A 24,076-nucleotide genomic window follows, 5' to 3' on the forward strand; every position below is an offset into this window, starting at 1 on the left:
TGCCTGTGAACTTATTATGATTTTAGGCAGCCTTTCTGCTAATGTGTGGGGTTGTGTTCCTGTCTTGCTAGTTGTTTGGCATAGGGTGTCCAGCACTGAATCTTGCTGGTCGTTGAGTGGAGCTGGGTCTTAGTGTTGAGATGGAGTTCTCTGGGAGAGCTCTCTCTGATTGAAATTACGAGGGGCTGGGAGGTCTCTGGTGGACCAATGTCCTGAACTTGGCTCTCCCATCTCAGAGGCTCATGCCTGACACCCGGCCAGAGCACCAAGACCCTGTCAACCACACAGCTCAGAAGAAAATGGAGGGCTTCCCTGGTGGCATAGTGGTTGAGAGTCCGCCTGCCGATGCAGGGGACACGGGTTCGTGCTCTGGTCCGGGAAGATCCCACATGCCGGGGAGCGGCTCAGGCCGCTGAGCCTGTGCGTCCGGAGCCTGTGCTCCGCAACGGGAGAGGCCATAACAGTGAGAGGCCCGCCTACGGGGAAAAAAAAAAAGGGAGAAAAGAAAAGAAAGAAAAATAAATTAAATGAATAAAGTCATTTAAAAAATATACTATTAAAGTAAAAAAGTAATAAAAACAAGAAGAGAACAACCAAACCAATAAACAAATCCACCAATGATAACAAGCACTAAAAACTGTACTAAAAACAAAATGGACAGACAGAACCCTAGGACAAATGGTAAAAGCAAACCTATACAGACAAAATCACATGAAGAAGTATACACATAGACACTCACAAAAGGAGAAAAAGGAAAATATATACATATATATATTAAAAAAAGGGAAGAGAGCAACCAAATCAATAAACAAATCTACCAATAATAATAAGCTCTAAATACTAAACTAAGATTAACATAAAACTAGAAACAAATTAGACACAGAAAGCAAACCCCAAGTCTACAGGTGCTCCCAAAGTCCTCCGCCTCAATGTTGGGATGATTCATTGTCTCTTCAGGTATTCCAGAGATGCAGGGTACATCAAGTTGATTGTGGAGATTTAATCCGCTGCTCCTGAGGCTGCTGGGAGGATTTCCCTTTCTCTTCTTTGTTCGCACAGCTCCCGGGGTTCAGCTTTGGATTTGGCCCCGCCTCTGCGTGTAGGTCACCGGAGGGCGTCTGTTCTTCGCTCAGACAGGACGGGGTTAAAGGAGCCGATGATTCGGGGGCTCTGGCTCACTCAGGCCGGCGGGGGGCGCGTGGGGGGTGGGGGTCGAGGGAGGGGTATGGAATGCAGGGCGAGCCTGTGGCGGCAGGGGCCTGTGTGACATTGCAACAGCCTGAGGCGCGCCGTGCGTTCTTCCGGGGGAGTTGTCCCTGGATCATGGGACCCTGGCAGTGGCGGGCTGCACAGGCTCCCGGGACGGGAGGTGTGGAGAGTGACCTGTGCCTGCACATAGGCTTCTTGGTGGCTGCAGCAGCAGCCTTAGTGTTTCATGTCCGTCTCTGGTGTCTGCGCTGATAGCTGCGGCTCATGCCCTTCTCTGGAGCTCGTTCATGCGGTGCTCTGAATCCCCTCTCCTCGCGCACCCCAAAACAATGGTCTCTTGCCTCTTAGGCAGGCCCAGACTTTTTTCCGGACTCCCTCCTGGCTAGCTGTGGTGCACTAGCCCCCTTCAGGTTGTGTTCACACAGCCAACCCCAGTCCTCTCCCTGGGATCTGACCTCAGAAGCCCGAGCCTCAGCACCCAGCCCCGCCCTGCCCCAGTGGGTGAGAAGACAAGCCTCTCAGGCTGGTGAGTGCTGGTCGACACCGATCCCCTGTGCGGGAATCTCTCCGCTTTGCCCTCTGCACCCCTGTTGCTGTGCTCTCCTCCATGGCTCCGAAGCTTCCCCCCACCTGCCCAATCCCCATCTCCACCAGTGAAGGGGCTTCCTAGTGTGTGGAAACTTTTCCTCCTTCACAGCTCCCTCCCAGAGGTGCAGGTCCCATCCCTATTCTTTTGTCTCTGTTTTTCCTTTTTCTTTTGCCCTACCCAGGTATGTGGGGAGTTTCTTGCCTTTTGGGAAGTCTGAGGTCTTCTGCCAACATTCCGTAGGTGTTCTGTAGGAGTTGTTCCACGTGTAGATGTATTTTTGATGTGTTTGTGGGGAGGAAGTTGATCTCCATGTCTTACTCCTCCGCCATCTTGAAGGTCCTCCCTCCCATATCCCTTTTGATCACATCCCAGTGGCAAGGATGTAGCTACACAAAGCTGTGAGGTTGCTGGGAAATCTAGACCCTAACTGGGCATCTAGTCACTTAACTAAGAGTCAGCAGTTGTATTTTTAAGTAGGGGAGCAGTAATATTGCATTTAGCAATCTCCAGCACACACTCGTTCTCACCTTCAGGAAACATTTATTGAGTAGCTGCTGCAGGAGAAAGCTTAGATTTTGGAAGTGGGAGACATGTAATATGTGCGAGTGTGTTTCAGTAGTTGTGACGGCAACATGTGAGAGGATATTAGGAGCCAAGATGCTGTGAGTCCCACCTAAGAGAGGGCTGAGGGTGAGTTAGGAAGGACTTCCCAGAGGTGATGCTTTAGCAAAAGTATTCTTTGGCTTCCTCTTTATCTCAGCCTCTCCATATGGTGACACCAACCAGAATAAGCTGCAGTCAGTGTCTTAGTTTGGGTTCTTCCAAGAGCAGAGGTGTGTTAGTCTGCTAGGGCCACCATCATAAAGCAGTGCAGACTGAGCAGCTTAAACAGCAGAAACCTATTGTGTCACAGATCTAGGGGCTGGAAGTCTGAGATCATGGTGTTGGCAGGGTTGGTTCCTCCTGAGGGAAGGCTCTGTTCCAGACCTCTCTCCTGGGCTTGTAGGTACCTGTCTTCATGTTCACATGGCATTCTCCCTCTATGTGTCTGTCTGTGGCGAACTTTCCCCTTCATCTGCAATGATCCTATTTCCAAATAAGGTCACATGGTGAGGTACTGAGGGTTAGGATGTCAACGTATGAATATGGGGGGCATAACTCATCCCACAACAGGAGGCTTGGAAGAAAATCTGAAGCAGAGAAGCTGAGAATCTCCCACAGCCTGAGCTTGAGGTGGGAGCAGACAACAGGCGTAGAGCCATCCACAGCTGTGCTGAAAGCCAGGAGGGCCAGGGCGATCTCCTAACATCCCATTAGGAAGGCAGTTTCTTCAAAGATGCTTTTTTCTCAAACCACTTCCCTGACCTGGACTGAACTTCCTCTAATGTGCTAGCCCTCCAGGGGAATTGGAAAAACTGACAGGGTCAATGTGGGTCTCCGTAACACTGCCAGGTACATAGTTTAGCCAGCAGGTTGGTGACTAAAAACACTTTGGATGGGATTTAAAGCCTTCAAGGTATTTCAAACAGTAACTACCTGCTGTGACAGCCAGTAGGGACAATATGTTATTAGAAGCACCATCTTGCAGGTGAGTGAACAACTAAAGTCTTCCAATACACAATTAGCAACAGCTAAAAAAAATTTTTTAAGTGTACAGAGATTGAAAATCTGTGCTTAATAGGACCTCTTAGGTATTAACCGTAGTGGATGAACTAAATTCATTTACCATATATGTTTTGAGAACCTACTGTGTGCCAGGCACTATTCTAGGTGCACATTGGTGAAGAAACAACAAAATCTTGTCCTCTTGAAGCTTACCTTATAATGCAACTTGTTACCCTCCTGCACTTAATTATGGATATCACTTAAATGATAATATTAAATACCCCATCAAAATCAATATTTCAGACAAGAAAAAGGTTATAGTCAAAAAATTATTCTATGATTCAATTCAAAAAAATTATAATGGTATTTCAGTGGTAGAACTATGAGTGGTATTGTGATTCTTTACTACTTTCCTGTGTTTTTCACATTTTCTTTAATGGACATGTATCCCTTTTATATTGAAAAAAAAATTAAAGGATAAGGGTGAAATCCAAGAGGCTCCTTGTCTAGCCCAGAAAAGCTAGATAAGTTTTACAAAAAGTACTCCTAACAGAATACTATATATATATATATATATATATATATATATGTATATATATACATACATATATATATGTTTGTGTGTGTATATATGTGTGTGTGTCATTTCAACGTGTAATCACGTAAGAAAAAAAAAAGTACTCCCAGCAGGCCTAAACTTTGGAGGTGGACAACGTTTGAGTTCCGGTCTCAGCACTGCTCTCTTATTAGCTGTGTGACCTCAGATAGGTCACATTTCTTTCCTAATTTTATTAGTATCATAATCTAGAAAAATAATGCCAACCTTGACCTCCCAGAGCTGTTGAGATAAAAGTCTATATAAGCAAATCTGAAACAGTGTTCTGCACATGGTAGGTACTCAATGTTTGCTACATTGAATTGGGAAAGACCCACTAAGATCAAGCCCAGAGCTCTCATGCACTGCTAGCGGGAATGTAAAACATTACTACCACTTTGGAAAATAGTTTGGCAGTTTCCTAAAAAGTTAAGCATACACCTTACATATATTCCCACCCTCCCACTCTTAGAGATTTACCCAGGAAGAATGAAAACTTAGGTCCAGACAAAGACTTGTGCATAAGTGATCATAGCAGCCTTATTTGTAATAGCCCCAAACTGGAAATAACCTAAATGTCCATGAACAGGTAAATGAATAAACAATCTATGCTATAACCATCCAATGGAATACTACTTGGCAATGAAAAGGAATGAACTATTAATACATGCTTCAATATGGATAACTCAAAAACAATTATGCTAAGTGTAAGAAATGCATAAAGTAGTATATACTGTATGATTCTATTTATAAAAAGTTAGAGAAAATACCAACTAACCTATAATGACAGATGACAATTCATTTGCTTCTTTGGGATGGGGTAGGGCACAAGAAAGGGAAAGATGGAAGGATTACAGAGTGTCAGTTAAAAACTTTTGGGGTAATGGATACATTCCTATTTTGACTGAGATGATGGTTTCATGGATGTACCAAAGGTAATGAAATTGTACACTTTAAATATGTATAATTTATTATATGTCAATTTCCCCTCAATAAAAAATAAAAAGATCAATCCCAGCACTTCCTTCCCAAGAGGAAGGAAGATCTACCACCTTTCTTTTTTTTTTTTTTCCAATGCTCAAGGTTTTTATTGGGGGACTGGTTACATGGGCACCCTCTACATAGTACAAACCAAAATTGTAGAATCCCAGAAGGAAAGCAAGTGTTCAACATAAACCAAATTGTACAAATAATCGAGGCGCAGAGAGTCCCTCTTATCAGTTGGAGTGTAGTCATCCTTCATCTAGAACATACCAAAATTCCATGTTCCTAGAGAGAATCTGAGAGCCCATCTTGCAAGCTGGCATTTCTGATGGCAGCTATAGGCCTCCTAAGCATGTTAACTTTTTTCCGCCCACTTAACTAATGAGTTCTACCACTTTTCTTAATCAGTCTTAGACTCTCATAAGGGGAACGGGGAGTTAGGTGACCAGTTGATTGTGAGAATCCACACACGTATTTCCCCATGAGCTGTGAGAGTGGATTCACAGCAGGGGAATAGGTTTAAATTTCTCAGTGCAGCCAGTCTGAAGTTATTAAATTTTTAAAGAATGGTATGGATTTCTGTCCAGAACCACAAGACAAAACTGTAAGATAGGGGTCGGGGGAGCTACATTTTTTGCCTGTCTAGAGCTGGTGTAGCAAGCACGAACATAAATATAAAATGCCTCATCAAAAAAGTAACACCCTAATATTCAGGAGGCTATTTTATCTGGGTGACAAATTTCAGATGATAAAGAGAGCTGCAAATATAACCCACGCTGGCTGATGTGTTTTATTTTTAAGATAAAGCAATGATATTGATGTCACAGTTAAATGTAAAATAGTCAAAGGAGAATCTCTTTGTTTTTTTTATAGAAAAGACTAAATGGTTTTGCCAGGATTAACAATGACAAATAATAAATCCCAGGAAGCAGCAAATGAATTTCAGGACCAAAGCGAAGGACTAGATTAAATAGAGGACTACTGTAACACCCAGAATCAGAAAGAGAGAATTTGTGCTGAGGGACTAAAGGATATGATTTTGTTTCAGTCTTGGCTGCCACCAGAGGATGGACCCCAGAAGCCCTAAGATAGAAGCAAGAATTCTGGGTTGTTTTGCTAAATATTGTTGAGCATTTGAAAACATAGAGATATTATTCATTAGTGGGATACTTAGGCATTATTTAAAAATCACATCACTTCAGATTTTTTTTTTTTTTTTTTTTACTTTTAGAATGACTCTGAAAAAAATTAACAAGTTTTCTCTGTCTCATGTTATTAAAAGACACTGGTTTTCTAGGTCATTTTAGAGTTGAGAAAGAATGATTGCTCAAACCTCAAATTCATGCAGTAAGCTTTGTTACTTCCAGCCTGGCCAGAGTGGTATATGAGAAGCTAGAATCATAGATCCAAGAGTGAAAGGGACCTTGAAGAACATCCAAGGACATTATGGGTGCCGGGGATGGCTCACTAGTCACAAAAACAAGGCTGTTTAGCCAAGCCCTATGACTCCAGTGTTTAAACGCTAAGCCATCACACAATATCAAAAATTAGGGCAGGTTTTCAGAAAGGACTACGAGGCTATGGGAGAATATAAAACTTAAGAGCGAGGAGTTTGGAGAATAAGGCAATGGCTCTACCTTTCACAGATTTGACCTGCATACATAAACCCCAAGAGAAAGGAGAATAACATTTATTGAGCGCCTGCGGTTACCTTGGCACATAGTAGAAGCCTAGATAATTAAGTTAGCATGTGCTCCCACAGAACATATGCTGTTGTAGGGAAAAAACACACAAGCAACTCTAACCCAAGGTCTCAGAGGGCAGCACATCAATGCTATAAGAAAACTACAAGGGGCTCTCTCTGGTGAGTGTGCCATTTCCCTCACCCGAGAGGGATGGCTAACCTCTTGACACCCTTTCTCTGGTTCTGTCGTCTTCTTTTGCTAGGTATCCAGATTAGTTCCTTTACTCAAGCTGACCTCACTTCAGGACACGTTCAGTATATCCACTCCAGTGAGACCGAAAAGCATTCAGATGCCTTCGGTTTTACGCTCTCCGATGGAGTCAACGAGGTGGGTGAGGAACTTGCTTCGCTCCTTGATGGGTATTGATGCAGTGCCATCATCTTTGATTGGAGGGTGCTGAGCCACTGGTGCTGTGAGAACTTCATTCCCCTCTGCCCTCAGCCCAGGACAGAGGCGAAGAGAACTCTTATCTTGCCAGAGAGAACTCACTTCTGGGTTCCTAGTTGGTCAGTCATGCCAGGAATGGTGTGAAAGGGAATGCAGAGAGTGCCTACCTTCTCCTCGGGTGGGTGCTGGGGACAGGTGACCCACCTGCACTTTTCTGCCATATAGGTGACTCAGACTTTCCACATTACTCTTCGCCCTGTGGATGACTCACTGCCCGTTGTACAGAACTTGGGGATGCGGGTACAGGAAGGTGTGAGGAAGACCGTCACAGAGTTTGAGCTCAAGGCGGTAGATGCAGACACAGAGGTAAGAGTCCTCCCCTGGGTTGTCCGGACAAATGAGAGGCTGATCTAGTGGTACCTACTGCTTTGCGACAGTGCATCCTGAGGGTGGGGTGGGATGGTGAGTGTGGTGCAAGCATCCTCGAAGGATTAAAAACCAGAACATACCATGGCCTGCTGGAGAAGAGGAACTAAATACATTTGAAATCAAGTTGTTTTTCAACCCTTTCTGAAACCCTAAATACATTTATTCTTTCCTATGATTATGTGCAACAATCATTTTAACATGCTGATTTTTCTTATGATCCACAGAAAATTAGGTAGATGACATTTCACGTAGTGTTTTTATTACTCCCTGTTAGTGAACAAGGAATTCCTTCACCTGTACACTTTTACCTCCTTTACTGAGACTTCACTGGGTGACAGCTAATTATTGCAATTTGAGCATTCTCAAAGAACCAGGCTTTACACAGTCAAATAGGGCATGTAGAGACTAAACTCTCCCTCTCCTAATGCTTTCTAATTAAAGTATCTAACATGCTGATATGATTTAGCTTCCATTAAGAGTACCACGCACTTATTAATTAGTCCTATGTATGCCCACCCCCGTGCCAGCATGCATTCATTTCTTTATCCATTCTTTCAGCAAATATTTATTACCCGCTAAGTTCCAGGGTCTGCTCTAGATGCTAAAGACAGCACTGTGAATAAAACAGATCAAAGTTCCAGCCTTAGGGAGTTTACAACCTTTGGTTAGGGGGACAGACAATAAAGAATGAAAGAACATAGACTATCATGTCAGATATGATAAGTGCTAGGAATAAAAATAAAGAGACAAAAGCAATAGTGATTGATGGGGATGCTATTTCAAGCAGAGTGGTCAAGGAACATGTCTCTGAGGGGCTGATATTTGAGCAGAGATAGGAAGAGAAAGAGCAGGGTATGCAGTTTCCTGGGAGAAGCCCTTTCCAGGCAGAGGAATCAGGAGGGCAAAGGCCCTGTAGTCAAGCGTGCTTGGAACATTTGAGTTGCGACACAACAGCCAAGAGTCTGGACCCCAGTGAACAAACGGGACAGAAGGATGAGGCCAGAGAAGAACCGTGGGACCGGGTCACAGAGGGCCTTCCTGGCCCAGGTCAGGCCTCTGTATTTTATTCCAAGTTGGTGGGAAATCACTGGAGAGTCCTGAGCAGGGTTTTCTACCTCTTTAATTTTCCTTCTGCATGTCACCCTGGAAGCAGCCGTTGGAAATGGGAAATTTGCTTCTGTTCTGCTGCATATGAGATGCTATATATAAGAGTTTCGGAAAAGTGTATGTGGGTTGGGGGGAGGGTGAATGGAAAGGAAATGAGTAATTTTAAAAGGTCTAGTTCTTAATCATCCGAAAGGTTAAAAATTCAGGTTTTCCCCTATAACCCTTAATGGGCAAATTTAAATGTCATCTGAAAACAGAAGGCACCAGAATATAAGTTCGATTATAGAAACCAATATAATTTCTCTCCTTAGCTTGATTTTTGGTATCTATAAAGAAAATGCAATCTTTGTTTTATAAATGTCTTTAGGTTTGGCTGCCCTTGACCGCCTGTGGCCATCACTCACACCTCTGGCTTCTGTTACAGAATTCCCTTCTTCTCTTGCCTTTTGCCTCCCTGACAGGCCGAGTCTGTCACATTCATGATCGTGCAGCCCCCGCGTCATGGCACCATTGAGCGAACCACCAACGGGCAGCCCTTCCAGCACACCTCCACCTTCACCATGGAGGACGTCTATCAGAACCGGGTCCGCTACAGCCATGACGGCAGCAACTCCCTCAAAGACTGGTTCACCTTCACCGTTGCTGACGGGACGAATCCCTTCTTTATTATTGAGGAAGGAGGAAAAGAGGTGAGGGGCGAAGACAGTGGAGAGGGAGGCACAGCAAAGCATGCCAGAAGCTGTCTGGAGGCAGAACATGGCCTTTTTAGACCAAGGATAACATTGAGTTTTGGTTCTGTCACATACTAATTGGGCCTTGGGCAAATTACTTACCTTCTCTAAGCCTCAGCTTTTCATCTGTAAAATGGGCACAGGAACGATCACCAGCTTCAATTAGCCTAAGGATCAACGGAGGTAATCCACATAAAGTGCTTAACACTGTTGGCAAAGAGTGAGTGCTCAAATAAATGATAGTTATTGTTATTATCACCGCTATTATTTCTCCTCTTCCTTTTCACTCACCCTTTATTCCTTTCATTTTTCTTTCATCTGGTTTTTCAATAATATCACATGTTTCCAAATTGTCTCCCGAGCCAGCCAGAGTTTCTCTATCTCATGAAGAATTACAGTCAAGAGTACGGCTTTTGCGTCCAAAAGACACTGATTTAAATTCTACCTCTGTCACTTACTAATTGAGTGTCTTTGTAAGTCATTTAACCTTTCTAAGCCTCAGCTTCCCTGGCCGTAAAATGGGGATGATATCTACCCTCCTGATACACATGGAGCATGTAGCCCAGTACCTCACACAGGAGACATAGGAAATATCTGATAAACTGTGGCTGTAATCATCATCATTGTTACCATTTTAGGACCAGCTTGTGAAACAGGTGAAGATGATTTTCTTTTGAGGTCATGAAGCTGTTAAGCTTTTCTTCCTTAGGAGAATTGCTTCCCTCTAACATTCAGATGTTCAGGAAACTAAGAGCCCCCTCCCACTACCTTCCCCACCATTTTAACTCATTTTTAGAAGATTTCTTGCAGTATCATAACCCTCCCCTGGGAATAACTGCAACTCTGGAGAAAGGTGGACTCATGGATACCCCTGCATGTCACACAGCTATCTGACTCAGCAGAAGCATTTTAGTGAGCATGTTATCACACCCTGCTGTTTATTTCCAGGATAACCAAGGGGTCAACTTCTTAGGCCTGCAGAGGTTTTTTTCCCCTACTTTGATGATGAATGATTCTTTTCCTGACAGAAAGATCCTCTGGCATGCTTTAGAAACAAACAGCCTGTGAGACGATCATTCTCAGTTGGCCAAGGTGTCAGTGGGATGGCTCCTGGGATTTCCCTGCCATTTCAGCACCTGCACTGCCTCTCCACCTGGCAGGTCATCACGTTCATTTTCCCTCTCCCAAACCGTAACTGCTCCCCAGTTAGTTTGATTTTCAGAAGAGAAAAAAGATTTCGGAATTAATCAGCAAGAGGGTCACCTCTATGATAAACATAAAAGGTCACAGCAGATCTCCAGAGGGACCGTGTCATTTTGAAAATGGAAATTATCTAGAAGGAGGGTTGTAGAAGATTGAAACACCAGCATCTTGCTGTCCTGTATGCCAGCTTGCTGTATCTGCTCAGAAACAGGGAGGTGCTGGATCAGACTCCCCATGTATGTTTGAATGTATATGTGTGTATCTGTGTGAGAATGAAGTTATAAACCGAAATTTCTTTGTATTATTCCCACAAACACTTTTATTCTTGATTTCTTCTGCCCCCTTTCCCCATGTAGACAGCTCTCTCTCAAAAAAAAGGAAAGAAAAACAAAAGGAAATCTCTTCCCATGAAACATCTTTTCACATCTGGCAGAATCCTACCTGGAGACTTTGACATTAACATTTTGATTATGAAAATCATGAGAAGTCCGACCAAAACAAAATGGTCGGGCAATTTCTAGCAAGCGTGCCTTCAGAATTAACTTAGCGGGCGCCAAAGCTGATGCGCAGGTGACGTCATTACGTTAGCGTCAGGCGCAGGAGTATTTAAGTGAACCTGAGCCGGCGCAGAGTCGGAAAACTCCGGCGAACGTGAGAATGGCGAGTACGGGTTTGGTGGCCGGAGGGGTTGTGGTGGATGCGCTGACATATTTTGACCGAGGTTATGAAGCGCCTGGTGTGCGGGAAGCGGCTGCGGCATTGGTGGAGGAGGAAACACGCAGATACCGACCTACCAAGAAGTACCTGAGCCGCCTGAGAGACCCGGATTATTCCACTCTTGAAACCAACATAATGAGAAATGAATTTGAAAGATTGGCTGCTCGAAAACCAATTGAATTGCTCAGTATGGAACGATATGAACTTCCAGCCCCTTCCTCGGGTCAGAAAAATGACATTACTGCTTTGCAAGAATGCATAAACAATTCAATGGCCCAGTTAGAGCATCAAGCGGTTCGAACTGAGAATCTGGAACTAATGTCACAGCATGGATGCAATGCCTGGAAAGTGTATAAATGAAAATCTAGTTCATATGATTGAACATGCACAGAAAGAGCTCCAGAAGTTAAGGAAACATATTCAAGACTTCAACTGGCAGCGAAAGAACATGCAACTCGCAGCTGGATCTAAATGAAGAGAAATGGAGTCAACTTGGGTATCCCTGGTCAGTAAGAATTATGAGATTGAAAGGACTGTTGTACAATTAGAAAATGAACTCTTTCACATGAAGCAGCAACATGGAGAGGCAAACAAAGAAAACATACGGCAAGGCTTCTGAAAAAGACTAATCTGGTGGGTAGAAAGGAAGGCATGTTGGGCTTTCACAGACGATCAGACATCTGAACTGTGAAAAACAACAGCATCTTACGGAAATCATCAGTGGTTAAATGTTTGGAAAGCATAGAATGTGGACTGTTATATTCTGTTTGTACATTTCAGCAAAATAAAAAATTTCAACATGGTGGGAAAAAATCATGAAAATTTTAACAAGTTATCAAAAGGGAAATATTTTGTTTATTGTTTCACCTCAGGGCAGTATTAAACTCAACTAAAGAAGGCATAGGTGTGTGAAAACCAACTTCCATAGCAGGTGAAATTCCAGCAAGAGTTCTTATATTGTTTCTACTTTATCCATCAACATTCTCCCTGAAGCCTCATGCCAAGTGGTGATAAGCAATGGAAATTTGCTCAGTTGCCCATTTTGAAGTGTCAACAGATTTCAGGAGTCCCAGCCTTTGTAGGTCCTAGAACTGACGTATTTCAGGTATGTGTGAATAAGTTTCCTTTGTTGCTTTCACCACAGATCATGACAGCAGCACCTCAGCAGTTCTGGGTAGACATCCTCCCAGTAGATGATGGCACCCCTAGAATTGTTACCAACCTGGGGCTCCAGTGGCTGGAGTACATGGATGGCAAGGTAAGGCCTTTCCACCTGCCGCGGACACATTAACTGACTTGGGCTCGATCCTATTCATGACAATATGAACAGAACTCTTGTTCAACTCATGTTTATCCCTCCCTAAGTGAGCTGATTTGTTAAGATTGCTGAGCTCCTTGAGTTTGGTTCGAATTGTATTACAGTTTAAGATATTCTTACAAAATGACCCCAAAATATAGTAGCTCAAACAAGATAGAAGTCTTTTTTCTCACATAAAGTACAGAAGTGGGGAGGCTAAGGCTCCACATGACCATTCAGAGACGCATATTCCTTCTATCTTATTCTTCTGCCATCACTGGGTTGTTGCTACTGAGAGCGTAGCCAAAACTCTTCAGCTGTTCATCAGTATTCCAGCCCATGGGAAGAGGAAAACAGAAAAGTAGAGGGCAAGGAACTTCATTTTAAGCAAGTGGTGCAGAAATTAAACACATCATTGCACTCATATTCTTTTGACAAGAAATTGGCCCTATGGCCCTATCTGTTGCATGGGAGTGTCTAGCTGGGTGGCTAGGTGCTCAGTTAAAAGTTTGTTAATTAGAAGAAGGGAAGGGTGGATTTTGAGAAACATCTGGAATATACCACAGATGAGAAGGAAGTGAGTTTTTTTGTAGGTAAGTATCCTCAGAGGAATTCTAGAAATTTAAATTTTTTTCTCCTTTTCCTAACTCTCAGTTTGGTCATTTTAAGACATGTCATAATTCTCACCTGGTAACCTGTCAAGCATTAAATCCCCATCCCCACCCAAACACACACAGTTCTTCAGTTCAGATTGGAAAGACTTTTGTGTGTGGTATTCCCTCTAGGATGTGGATTTTCTCATCTCCATGTTGCTGATTTGTTGGTTGTATATGTAGCAGTAAGGCTATAGCTTTCCACTGAACTCATTGAGAATTTTTAAATATATGAAACAAAATTAGTACAGATTCCGCTTATGCCCTGTTTGCTGTTTTTCTCAATACTCAGAACCATCCTGTTCTCTTCTTGGCACTCTCCAACTGGTCTTCTACCTTCAACTCTTACCCTACTGCCGTGACTCTTATCAAATTTACCAATGACCGAAGTCACCAATTTCACCAAATCCAAAGGTCACTTACATGCCCTTATTTTACTAGGTCTAGTAACAATACTGTTGACCACCCCTTTTTTTCTCTCAAACCTTTGCTCTTACTAAATATTTGTTGGGTGAATAAATGAGTGAATCAAAATTTAGCCAGTATATTTGGGCCATATTGGGATATCATATATTTATCTTACTCAATTGCAAGCATTGTAATCAACTTCTATAAGGTATAAAATGGCCATCTTCCCTGTATTGTATCATTCTTTCAAAGTTCCAACCTTCTTTCAAGGCCACACTCAAATCCCACCACCTCAAAGCCCCTTTTCCGTAATCCAGATGGATTTCCGTAATCGCTCCTCCCCAAAAGTGTGTAGCACTCTTTTCATATATCCCATTACAGCTCTTGCCACAGTTACCTTGCTCATAAGCCTTTCTTTCCCAATAAAGTGTGAACATCAAGGGCAGAGGCTGGGATGGTTTCTATCCTCATAACCTCTTCAATCCCGACAAAGTTTACCAGGCAAGAAATGCACTTAGTAAATCATTGTTGAGCTGAATTAAATCTGAGTCAGAGGGTCTTGTTCCTGCTTTATTCCCATCTCAGGAATTAAATGTACTGGTTTTCTATTCCAGGCAACCAACTTGATCACCAAGAAGGAACTGCTGACCATGGACCCAGACACAGAAGACCTGCAGCTTGTCTACGAGATAACCACAGGCCCTGAGCATGGCCACATGGAGAATAAGCTGCAGCCTGGAAGAGCTGCTGCTACTTTCACACAGGGTGGGCACTCTTAGAACTGAGAGGTGGGAGAGGTCTCTTCTGACACCACTCTCCTTACTTCCCTGATCTTTCCCACAACTACTGCCAGCTACTTACCCCCAAGTAACCTATTTACAAACAAATAGATCTTTCAGTGTCTAACCGTCCAACTTTGGAATTTTACTTCTCCTGATTTTTTTTCCCTGTTACTCTGAATTAATGGCAAAAAAAAAAAAAGGAAGAAAGAAAAATTTTATCTTTACCAGGCTTCCTCAGCTCCCAAATTGCTTTAGGTTTGGCCAAGTTTTCTGGAAAGGATCACGTGATACTCCTGGGTTTTCTTTCAAAACAGAAATAACCACCAGACTTTATGAAAGATCTGTGACCCTTTGTGGTTTACTTTTTATCTCTAAGCGTTATAGATTTTTTTTTAAGTCTTCAGCAAAGAAAAAAAATCAACATGGGTAGATTGCTCAACAGAAATAGTTTCCTGTTTGGAATCACATCAAGGAGACCATTTTGTATTGTAGTTGCTTATAAGCTTTTCACAGTCTTCTAGACTTCTTTTTTTTTTTTTTTTTTTTTTTTTTTTTGCGGTACACGGGCCTCTCACTGTTGTGCCCTCTCCCATTGCGGAGCACAGGCTCCGGACGCGCAGGCTCAGAGGCCATGGCTCACAGGCCCAGGCGCTCCGCGGCATGTGGGATCTTCCCAGACCAGGGCATGAACCCATGTTCCCTGCATCGGCAGGCAGACTCCCAACCACTGCACCACCAGGGAAGCCCTTCTAGACTTCTTTTGAGGATGCACCTGATTGGGATCAGTCGTTGTACAACTGCATCTTACAATTTATGTGCCATATTTCCTTTTTCTCCCTGTCCTCAATCTTTTGTTCTCTCCTAGCCACATTTTATCTGTGCCTTGTGTGTGGGCTGTTTTAATCCAACCCCAGCTTTTCTTGGTAGCACATACCTTCCAAAGAACGTTTATTTTGAAGGAAGTAGGGGTGGGTATGAGCATATATGCACAGCAGACGAGCTCAAAGACTTCTCTGTTGGCTCTAAGATTTGCATTTCACGTTCCATAGACATTTATTAAAGTGCTTTTTTGCCAAAACCCTGGGATTCTCATTTTACAACAGCATAAGGGTACTTCTATACATAAAGATGGGTCTTTTGTTATACAGGATCTTATTTTAAAATCTGGCAGAAACATTTATTTTTAACACTACTTACTATCCCTTTTTGTTCTTGGGACAATAAGTTTTGTCTATAACCCATTAGAAGAATAAAACTGGGTGTGTCAGTAGGAATCTGTGAGGCTGTCTTTACATCCCCGGGTTAATTCAGTGTCTTTTTTCTCACAGAGGATGTGAACCTGGGGTTGATTCGTTATGTGTTGCATGAGGAGAAGATCCATGAGATGATGGATAGTTTTCAGTTTCTGGTGAGAGACAGTAAACCCAATGTGGTCAGCGACAATATCTTCCATATCCAGTGGTCCCTCATCAGCTTTAAATATAACAGGTACAAGCGTGATTGGTGTTCATTCTTGAGAAATGAATCAGGAAAGCAGAGGAAGTAAGGATGAAACACCCTGTGGGTCAGCTCTAATCATCCGATGATGATGGTGGGGTGATAACAAGAATAAAAATCATAGTTACACCAAATATTTCTTGAATACTGTATGTACAAGGCACTGTAACAGGTACTTGACGTATGTCATCTTGTTTAATACTTGCAGTTATGAGTACTATTGTTGCCTCCACAACAACAAAGCAACAGAGACAGAAATAGGTTAAGTAACTTATCCGAAATCACGTAACTAAAAAGCAGTAAAACCAGGATTTAAGTCCAGTGACCTTAAGCCTTGTGCTTTACTTCTTCTCCTGAAAGTATTTGTCCTTCTGTCTTCAAGTTTAAAAGATAATCCAGCAGAACTGATAGGGAAAACAATAAGCATTCAGAAAAATAATCACTGGCCCGCAGTAACAAAGTCTTTGCCTTCTGTCTACATTCTCCCTGTTCTCAAGCTCCCATTCTCCCCCTAGCTCTTTTGGTGTTCACAGAATCGTATATCTTTAGGGAAGGATTCATAGCTTAATATAGACAGCTCTTCAAGATGATTTTGTAGTCTGCTGGGGAGTTAAGAGGCAAACAGAAAGTCAGTCACCAATTGGTAAAGCACGGTGCTGAGTTTATAGATTAGATTATAACAAGGATTATAATTTTTGTGGGGGAAATAATTCTTTAAATCTACATTTGAGACTCACTATTCTAAGAAACCAACCTCATGATAATTTAAATGAAAATTGGGACTTGGGAGGAAAACATGCAAACTTGATTTTAAGCGCCCCAGAGGTAGGCTATTCTACTATTACACACACTTGGAGAATTAGTGGAAAATTAGAATCTATATATATATATATATATATATATATATATATATATATATACACACATACACATATATATATATATATATATATATATATATATATCTAAAACACTTTGCTGTTATTTACCTCTTACTTGTAACTCCTTCAAAATTAAATACATCAAATAAAACTGATGATGTTTTCTGGACAACCCTCTAATGTTTAGTGGACTAAACAATACGGAGGGTCCCCAAGCTGGCAATGAAGACTATCCTCTCAGAGGCACTTTGCCTGCAAGCCTCACAGCAGTAAGACCCAAGCCAAAGTCCAATAGCCATACTCAGTGATGAAAAACAAAGCCCAGCTCAGGCCTCACTTGCTTGTGGCTTTTTTCAATAATTATAATAATAAGTTATTTCTCACAGTTCTAGAGGCTAAGAAGTCCAAGATTGGGATGCCAGCAGATTCAGTGTCCAGTGAGGGCCTGCTTCGTGATCCATAGAGAGTTGAGTTCTTGCTGTAACCTCACATGGCAGAAGGAAGATGGAGCTCTCTTTTATAAGGGCACTAATCCCATTCATGAGGGCTCCACCCTAATGACATAATCACCCTCCAAAGGCCCCATCTCTAATATTGTCACAGATGGGATTAGGGTTTCAACATATGAATTTGGAGGGGGACACTTTCAGCCTATAGCACCTTCTCACTCCCCCATTGTCATAAAGCTCCATTTGCCTAGACACTTTTCTCACCTTGGCCCAGTTCTCATTTTCTTACCTCTGGCACTGTCCTGGCTCCTTTAAACACTTCCTGGAGATCTGGCCCAGTCACTCCCCACCTGAACCAAGTCATTAATTGGCTTCCAAGCAGCTTTCTTCCGCAGGAACTCACTGACCTATTCTAATCACTCTACCACACTTGGGAGAAATTATTTCTTTGTGTTCTGAAATATGGAGTGCATAGCTCTTATGTGCTGACCATCTTTCAGCTCTCTCTGAAAACGGGGCAGATATCATTCTGCATCCACAGCTTCCTTGGTCACCTGATTCTGTGACTGTCCCAGGTGAACGCATTCCCTCAACTTACAACCTGACTTCTTAAAGGAACCAAACTGCCTCTTCTCGGAACTGTCTGACACCAGTAACCAACCAGAAGAGACAGGCATTAAGCATGTAGATCCTTCACAGCCCTTTCAGAATTTCAGAGATTGCCTTTTTGTGTGCTTCCAGCTACAATGTCAGTGAGAAAGCGGGGTCAGTCAGCATCACGGTGCAGAGGACTGGGAACCTAAACCAGTACGCCATTGTCCTGTGTCGCACAGAGCAAGGCACCGCCAGCTCCAGCTCCAGGGTCAGCTCCCAGCCTGGACAGCAGGACTACGTGGAGTATGCCGGCCAGGTAGGTGGGTGTGGGGGGCCTCTGACTCCTGAATTGCCAGCGGGCTGCAGCCAGGGCTGAGACGTGGCTGTCGGCAACTGTGGCACGTCCCCGCTTCTTTACACCAGCTCTCTGCCCATCAGCACCCTTCCTCAAGTCACTGTTCTATGTTGCCTTCCCACAGTGCCTTCTTCTTCACAGTCTGTCTAATCTCCACTGCAGTTTTAACTGCTGTCCAGCTTCTCAGTCTTTACATTTTGCTTCACGATCAAGAAAAGTCTCCAAGGCACCATGTTGTACACTCAGCCTTTGGTATCCTAACCCTTCCTCTCTACCGCCCTTTACCTGAAGACTAGTTGGGGAGTTCTTGGAACAGGATCCGTGAGAGATGATGGGAGCCTATACACATTATATATAAATTAGATTATCAACAAGGACCTACTGTATAGCACAAGAAACTATAATCAATATTTTGTAATAACCTATAAGGGAAAGGAATCTGAAAAAATAGATATATATGTACATATAACTGGATCACTTTGCTGTACACCTGAAACTAACACAACGTTGTAAATCAACTATCCTTCAGTAAAAAAATAAATAAATAAAGTGAAGGTGGAGACAAGTGGGTGGATTCAACAGACCAGTAAGAATTGACAAGATTCAGCAGTGGATTAGATAGTGAGACAGAAGGGAGAGATGAATGATGATGTCCCTGGCTGGGGGGGACACCAAGGAGGAACAGGTCTGGTGAGGGTGTGGTCCTGGCTCTGCTTTGGACATGTTGAGTGTGAGTTGCCTTAGAGACAATAAGTTGACAGCTTTATGGGTTGGTAGGAGAGTGCAGAGAGGAGTTCTGTGGTAGACACACACACACACACACACACACACACACACACACACACACACACACACACGTTTGCACATCTCTATGTTACAGCAGTGGTAATTAGCACCAGGGTGTGAATGAAAGAGAAAAAAGAGAGAGTGAAAGCAAAAGAGAAAGGACCTACTGTATAAATAGTAAACTCCTTTAGGGCAGGATGCCCTGTATGTGTCAGATTTAAGTACTACACAATACATGGTACTTATTAGGTATTTATTAAATGTTTTTTCGAAGTAGTTTCATTACTCTTATGGCATAATAAATCTCTGTAAAGAGGAGTGGACTCTCTCTTTGAGGCATTTCAGCTGGACTAAGCTAAAGCCTCATGTCAAATGTATTTTTTTAAACTTTTATTGAAATGCAGCTGATTTACAATGTTGTGTTAGTTTCAGGTGTACAGCAAAGTGATATATATATATATATATATATATATATATATATATATATTCTTTTTCAGATTGAGTATTGAGTAGAGTTATAAGATATATATATAAGATATATATATAACAAGATATTGAGTATAGTTCCCTGTGCTATACAGTAGGTCCTTGTTGGTTATCTATTTTATATATAGTAGTGTGTATACTTTAATCCCAAACTCCTAATTTATGTCAAATTTAAATGAGGAATTGGAATAGATCAGCTAAGCTAAGGAGTCTTTTAGCAAAATATAAAAAAGAGCACATACTTGTGGTTTTTAGGGAGAGACAAAAGGCAGTGTGTTCTAGACCTAAACAGAGACCTATGAATGTTTCATTTAGTTGGAAGCATTTTAAAATGTGGAGCATAATAAAACTTAATTTGATTAGTTGATTACATGTGGAATAGTAATTTTCTGTTGATGAAAATTACATGGTTTTCAGGTTTGTGTGGCCCTAGAGGTTTAGGACTAATTTTTACACATTTTAGCTATCTCAGTTACACAAAGTGCAGTCCAGGTCCATTGCCTGTCCACTCAGTTTCAGACTGATCCATAGCTCTGGTTCCATTTGAAGGTTTTGTCCTCATCTTTTTTTGAAGACAAAGTAAAACCAGAATAAATCCATATAAGTTCACAATTGTATGCATATAAATTAATTTCTCTATTTTATACCAGGCTAAGTTAATTCACATTATGGGTCTAGCACATCTTAATGGCAAAAGATTTAATGGTAAAGTTAAAATTCAGTCTGGCTTGTTCACAATGTAACTTTCTCTGAATTCAAACTCCGTTATTCAGTACACTGAGATTCTATGTCAGTTTTGACTATACAAGTAATATGGTGATGATAATAAATAATATCTTGTATTTGTTTCATGCTTTAAAATATACTGAGTGCCTTCATTATACGTGGTCTCATCTAGTCCTGCCAGTAAGTATGTGAAATAGGTATATTATTGTTATTTAACCGATGAGGAATCTGATGTTTGTAAAGTTTCATAGCCTAACCTAGCTTGGAAGTAACAGAACCAGGACTTGAGGCCAGAACTGCACACTCCAGGCTCAAAGATCTTTCCAGTTAAACTTGCCACAAATAGAAGGGGAACTGAGTAATCAAATGACTCGTGCTATCCCAAGTGAGTTAATAAGACAGAATACAAAGAGTTATCTATATGTTTTTCTACAGTCACCACGTGGTGGGAGACATCTTTGCCCTCCACGTCCCTATACAGTAAATCAGCCCCAGCGTACGGAGGAAGAATGGGAAGAGGTGATACAGCAGGAAGTAGGGGCTAGAAGAACCAGCTATTTCATTCAGTGCTTTGCCCACTGGACTTGGGTCCTCTCTTCCCGTGATGCTCTTGGGGAGTGTGGAGCAGGGAAATCTGAGGCACAGCTTAACTCCTTGTTGTTTCCTTTGTGACAGGTGCAATTTGATGAGCGAGAGGACACCAAGTCCTGCACCATCGTCATCAACGATGACGACGTGTTTGAGAACATCGAGAGTTTCACTGTGGAGCTCAGCATGCCAGCATATGCCCTACTGGGGGAGTTCACCCAGGCGAAGGTCATTATCAATGACACTGAGGACGAGCCCACATTAGAGTTTGATAAGAAGACCTACCGGGTCAACGAGAGCGCTGGCTTTCTATTTGCACCTATTGAAAGAAAAGGTCTGTTGGTGCCAAAGGTGACAAGAAGCTATAATAATAGCTAACATTTATTGAGTGTCTTTTATGTGCCATGTGCTCAGGTTCCATATTAACTCATACCTGGAAGTACTTCATGTGTATTAACTCATTTAAATCTCCAGAAATCCTAATAACTATCCTACCTACAGTGAGTACTATCAGAAGGCTTCTCATCTCAGTCCAGGTTGTTAGTGCTCCCATTCATTCTTAAATGGGACCAAAAGACGAGTTATATTTGGCTTTGCAAATGACTCATGAACCTGGGATTTTTAATCAATCACCCAATCCATAAATATTTAGCAGCCTTGGTCAAGGAGGGTAGTTACAATTTGTAAGAACTGGCTTCCTCTCTTAGTTCTCAGAAGACAGAAAATGTGTTTAAAGGTTTTCCTACGTGAGTGTCCCACGTAGAGCTCAGATGAGAAATAAACTGTGTGTGAGAAATAAAGGGCAATTCTGCAGGGGTGGATAATCAAAACAAAGATTGTATGGATTTATGATTGTGCAATATTGAGACTTTATAAAACACCTGGAAATTAAATCCCCATTCAAAGCCACAACATGACTGTAAGTGATGACGTCGGGTATTTTGTTGCATCTGCTGACTGTGTGTTAGTGTGACGGACACTGCAGAGAGCACCAACCCTTGGCAATGCCCCTCGGATTACAAGCAAGCCCCGTTGATTGCTCTGGGCCAGCCAGACTGTGTGTTAGTGTGACGGACACTGCAGAGAGCACCAACCCTTGGCAATGCCCCTCGGATTACAAGCAAGCCCCGTTGATTGCTCTGGGCCAGCCAGCCAAGCCCAAACAGGCTGTCACCCAGGGAAGTGGCAACACTAATAAGTAAAGTCATTTGTTCAGGGAGCTGGGGTTTATTGTGTTTTGTCTTCCTCTTTTCAAACAAGCTTATTTCTCCCTGGGAATTAAAGTGCAGAAGTTTATTCAGAAAGGCAGTGAACTGTGCTCATAGCACTACCTTCAGGACACAATTACTTTGCTGCTTAAAGTACCAAATATGTCTCTTATCTCTCCACCCGCTGTGGTCTTAGATGGTGGGCAATGAGTCTTGTGAATTAACAGAGCACAAAATTCACAGAATAGGAAATCCATTTCAAGTTGTTTGGTGAAGTATCTGGGGTACATTAGATCCTCAAGTGGTTTATACCACAGGCTTAAGAAACTGCAAAGCAGGAAGGTTTCATGTCAGAGTTTGAACAGAATATGGAATATGCCAGAGAGGATCAAGCCTGTCAAATTACCAGAGATTTCAAAATCTGAGAAGTGCTCATACAAATGCTTTGGTTTCCTTGCCGTTTGTATTTCAGGGGATTCAAGCAGCATTGTATCTGCAATTTGCTACACGGTGCCTAAGTCAGCTATGGGAAGTAGCCTGTATGCTCTAGAATCGGGCTCTGATTTTAAATCGAGAGGGACGTCTGCTGAGAGTCGTGTGATATTCGGACGTGGTGTCACCGTGTCCACCTGCGATGTCATGCTCATCGATGACAGCGAGTATGAAGAGGAAGAAGAGTTTGAGATTGCCCTGGCAGATGCTTCCGGTAACGCCCGCATCGGAAGTGTGGCGTCGGCCAAGGTGCTCATTACCGGTCCCAATGATGCCTCTACTGTGTCCCTGGGCAACACGGCTTTTACTGTCAGCGAGGATGCAGGTAATGGAAAGCGTCTCTGGGGTTCCCTCATCCATCCCCTGATCCCTTCCTTGAACAATTTCCTCTTAGTTTTGAGAATGCCCTTAGGATGCCATTCCTCAGTGACACCGTTGTCAGTCTGAGGCAGGTACTACTAGGCATCAAGACCAAGAATGGAAGGTAGTGAAGAATAGAGAGTTCCATCCACTTGTCTTGCTCTGGTTACTGATGGCAGGGAGGGATCTGGCTTAGAGTTCACTGGCTGACCTCTGTGGTCCAGAGGGAGGGCGTGGTGCTAAGCATTTTGGCTTGTGAAGGAGGGAAATGTGACCTGTTGAGGATGGAGGTAAATTATTTCGTGTACTGCTAGCTGCCAAAACAAATAAATGCAAAGTTTCAGTGTCTTAACAGATGGAACTTTCTCGTTCATATAACAGCCCAAGGCAGGCAGTGGGCAGATTTCTTCCACCCAGGCCTCTTCCCTCTTTGGGCTCCACAAGGATCTCAAAGTCTTCTGCGTGCTGCTGTCAGACATCCTGCAAAAGAGGCAGCGGATGTGCTGAGTGTCTGCTGATCTGAGCCCCCTGATCAAGACCTTGCATCTCTTTGAAAGTGAAATTCTAAGGGATAGTGAAAACTAATATTTTGGAGCACTTACTGAATGCCAGCCACCATGCCATGTGCATTCCATTCATTCTCATTTATATATAAAAGCAAATGGAGTCCCAGAGAGATTAAATAAATCATCAAAGACCAGCTAATATGACAGAGCTGGATTAGAACCCAGACCTTTCTATTATACCACGTTTCCTTTCCCGTACACCAAATGCCCAGCCATGACTGCTTGTCACCTCTCAGCTTATTGGCTGGAAAAATATGATTGATGGGCTTGTCATGCAGCTTTTCTCTGACCTTGATTGTGAAAACAGCTAGAAATTTAGTCATGTATCATTAGGACCCTACAAAGTATGTTGTCACAGCGACCAGAAGATGCGCTTCTTCCTAAGATAAGCAATAAGCACGTATGGTTTAAGTAATGATGTGTGCACCACTCAGATAAAATAGGAAAATCACCCAGTTAGGAACATTTAATTAGGAACATTCAGCTCCAGGCTCCATAGAGTCCCCTAGCTGGTTTTTCCTTAACTGGTTATTTTCTAGCTCGTCCCTGAGGCCCTAGTCTCTGAGTTTCTTCTCCCTAAATAGACTTGAGATGTTTTTCAGTGGACCCACCTCTCCTCGGTCCATTGTTCTTCTCCTGTGAACAAT

The 24,076-nt window shown here is 42.6% G+C and overlaps 1 protein-coding gene and 1 pseudogene across 2 annotated transcripts in view; both read left to right on the plus strand.

Annotated features, from left to right (window-relative positions):
- Nucleotides 1–24,076, plus strand: part of FRAS1 (Fraser extracellular matrix complex subunit 1) — a 458,507-nt gene that overhangs the window by 381,553 nt on the left and 52,878 nt on the right. The window contains exons 48-56 of one of the 2 annotated variants that reach the window (XM_032632915.1): nucleotides 6,930–7,054; nucleotides 7,340–7,480; nucleotides 9,112–9,339; nucleotides 12,446–12,559; nucleotides 14,274–14,424; nucleotides 15,770–15,929; nucleotides 18,010–18,178; nucleotides 20,891–21,137; nucleotides 22,484–22,828. In XM_032632915.1, the coding sequence (XP_032488806.1) occupies nucleotides 6,930–7,054; nucleotides 7,340–7,480; nucleotides 9,112–9,339; nucleotides 12,446–12,559; nucleotides 14,274–14,424; nucleotides 15,770–15,929; nucleotides 18,010–18,178; nucleotides 20,891–21,137; nucleotides 22,484–22,828 (1,680 nt within the window). Of the gene's footprint in view, nucleotides 1–6,929; nucleotides 7,055–7,339; nucleotides 7,481–9,111; nucleotides 9,340–12,445; nucleotides 12,560–14,273; nucleotides 14,425–15,769; nucleotides 15,930–18,009; nucleotides 18,179–20,890; nucleotides 21,138–22,483; nucleotides 22,829–24,076 lie in introns of those variants that run through there. The other variant, XM_032632916.1, reaches the window with a different exon arrangement.
- Nucleotides 11,242–11,959, plus strand: LOC116754350 (annotated as a pseudogene).

This window comes from Phocoena sinus, chromosome 5 (assembly GCF_008692025.1).
Source record: "Phocoena sinus isolate mPhoSin1 chromosome 5, mPhoSin1.pri, whole genome shotgun sequence".
Classification (NCBI taxonomy): domain Eukaryota; kingdom Metazoa; phylum Chordata; class Mammalia; order Artiodactyla; family Phocoenidae; genus Phocoena; species Phocoena sinus.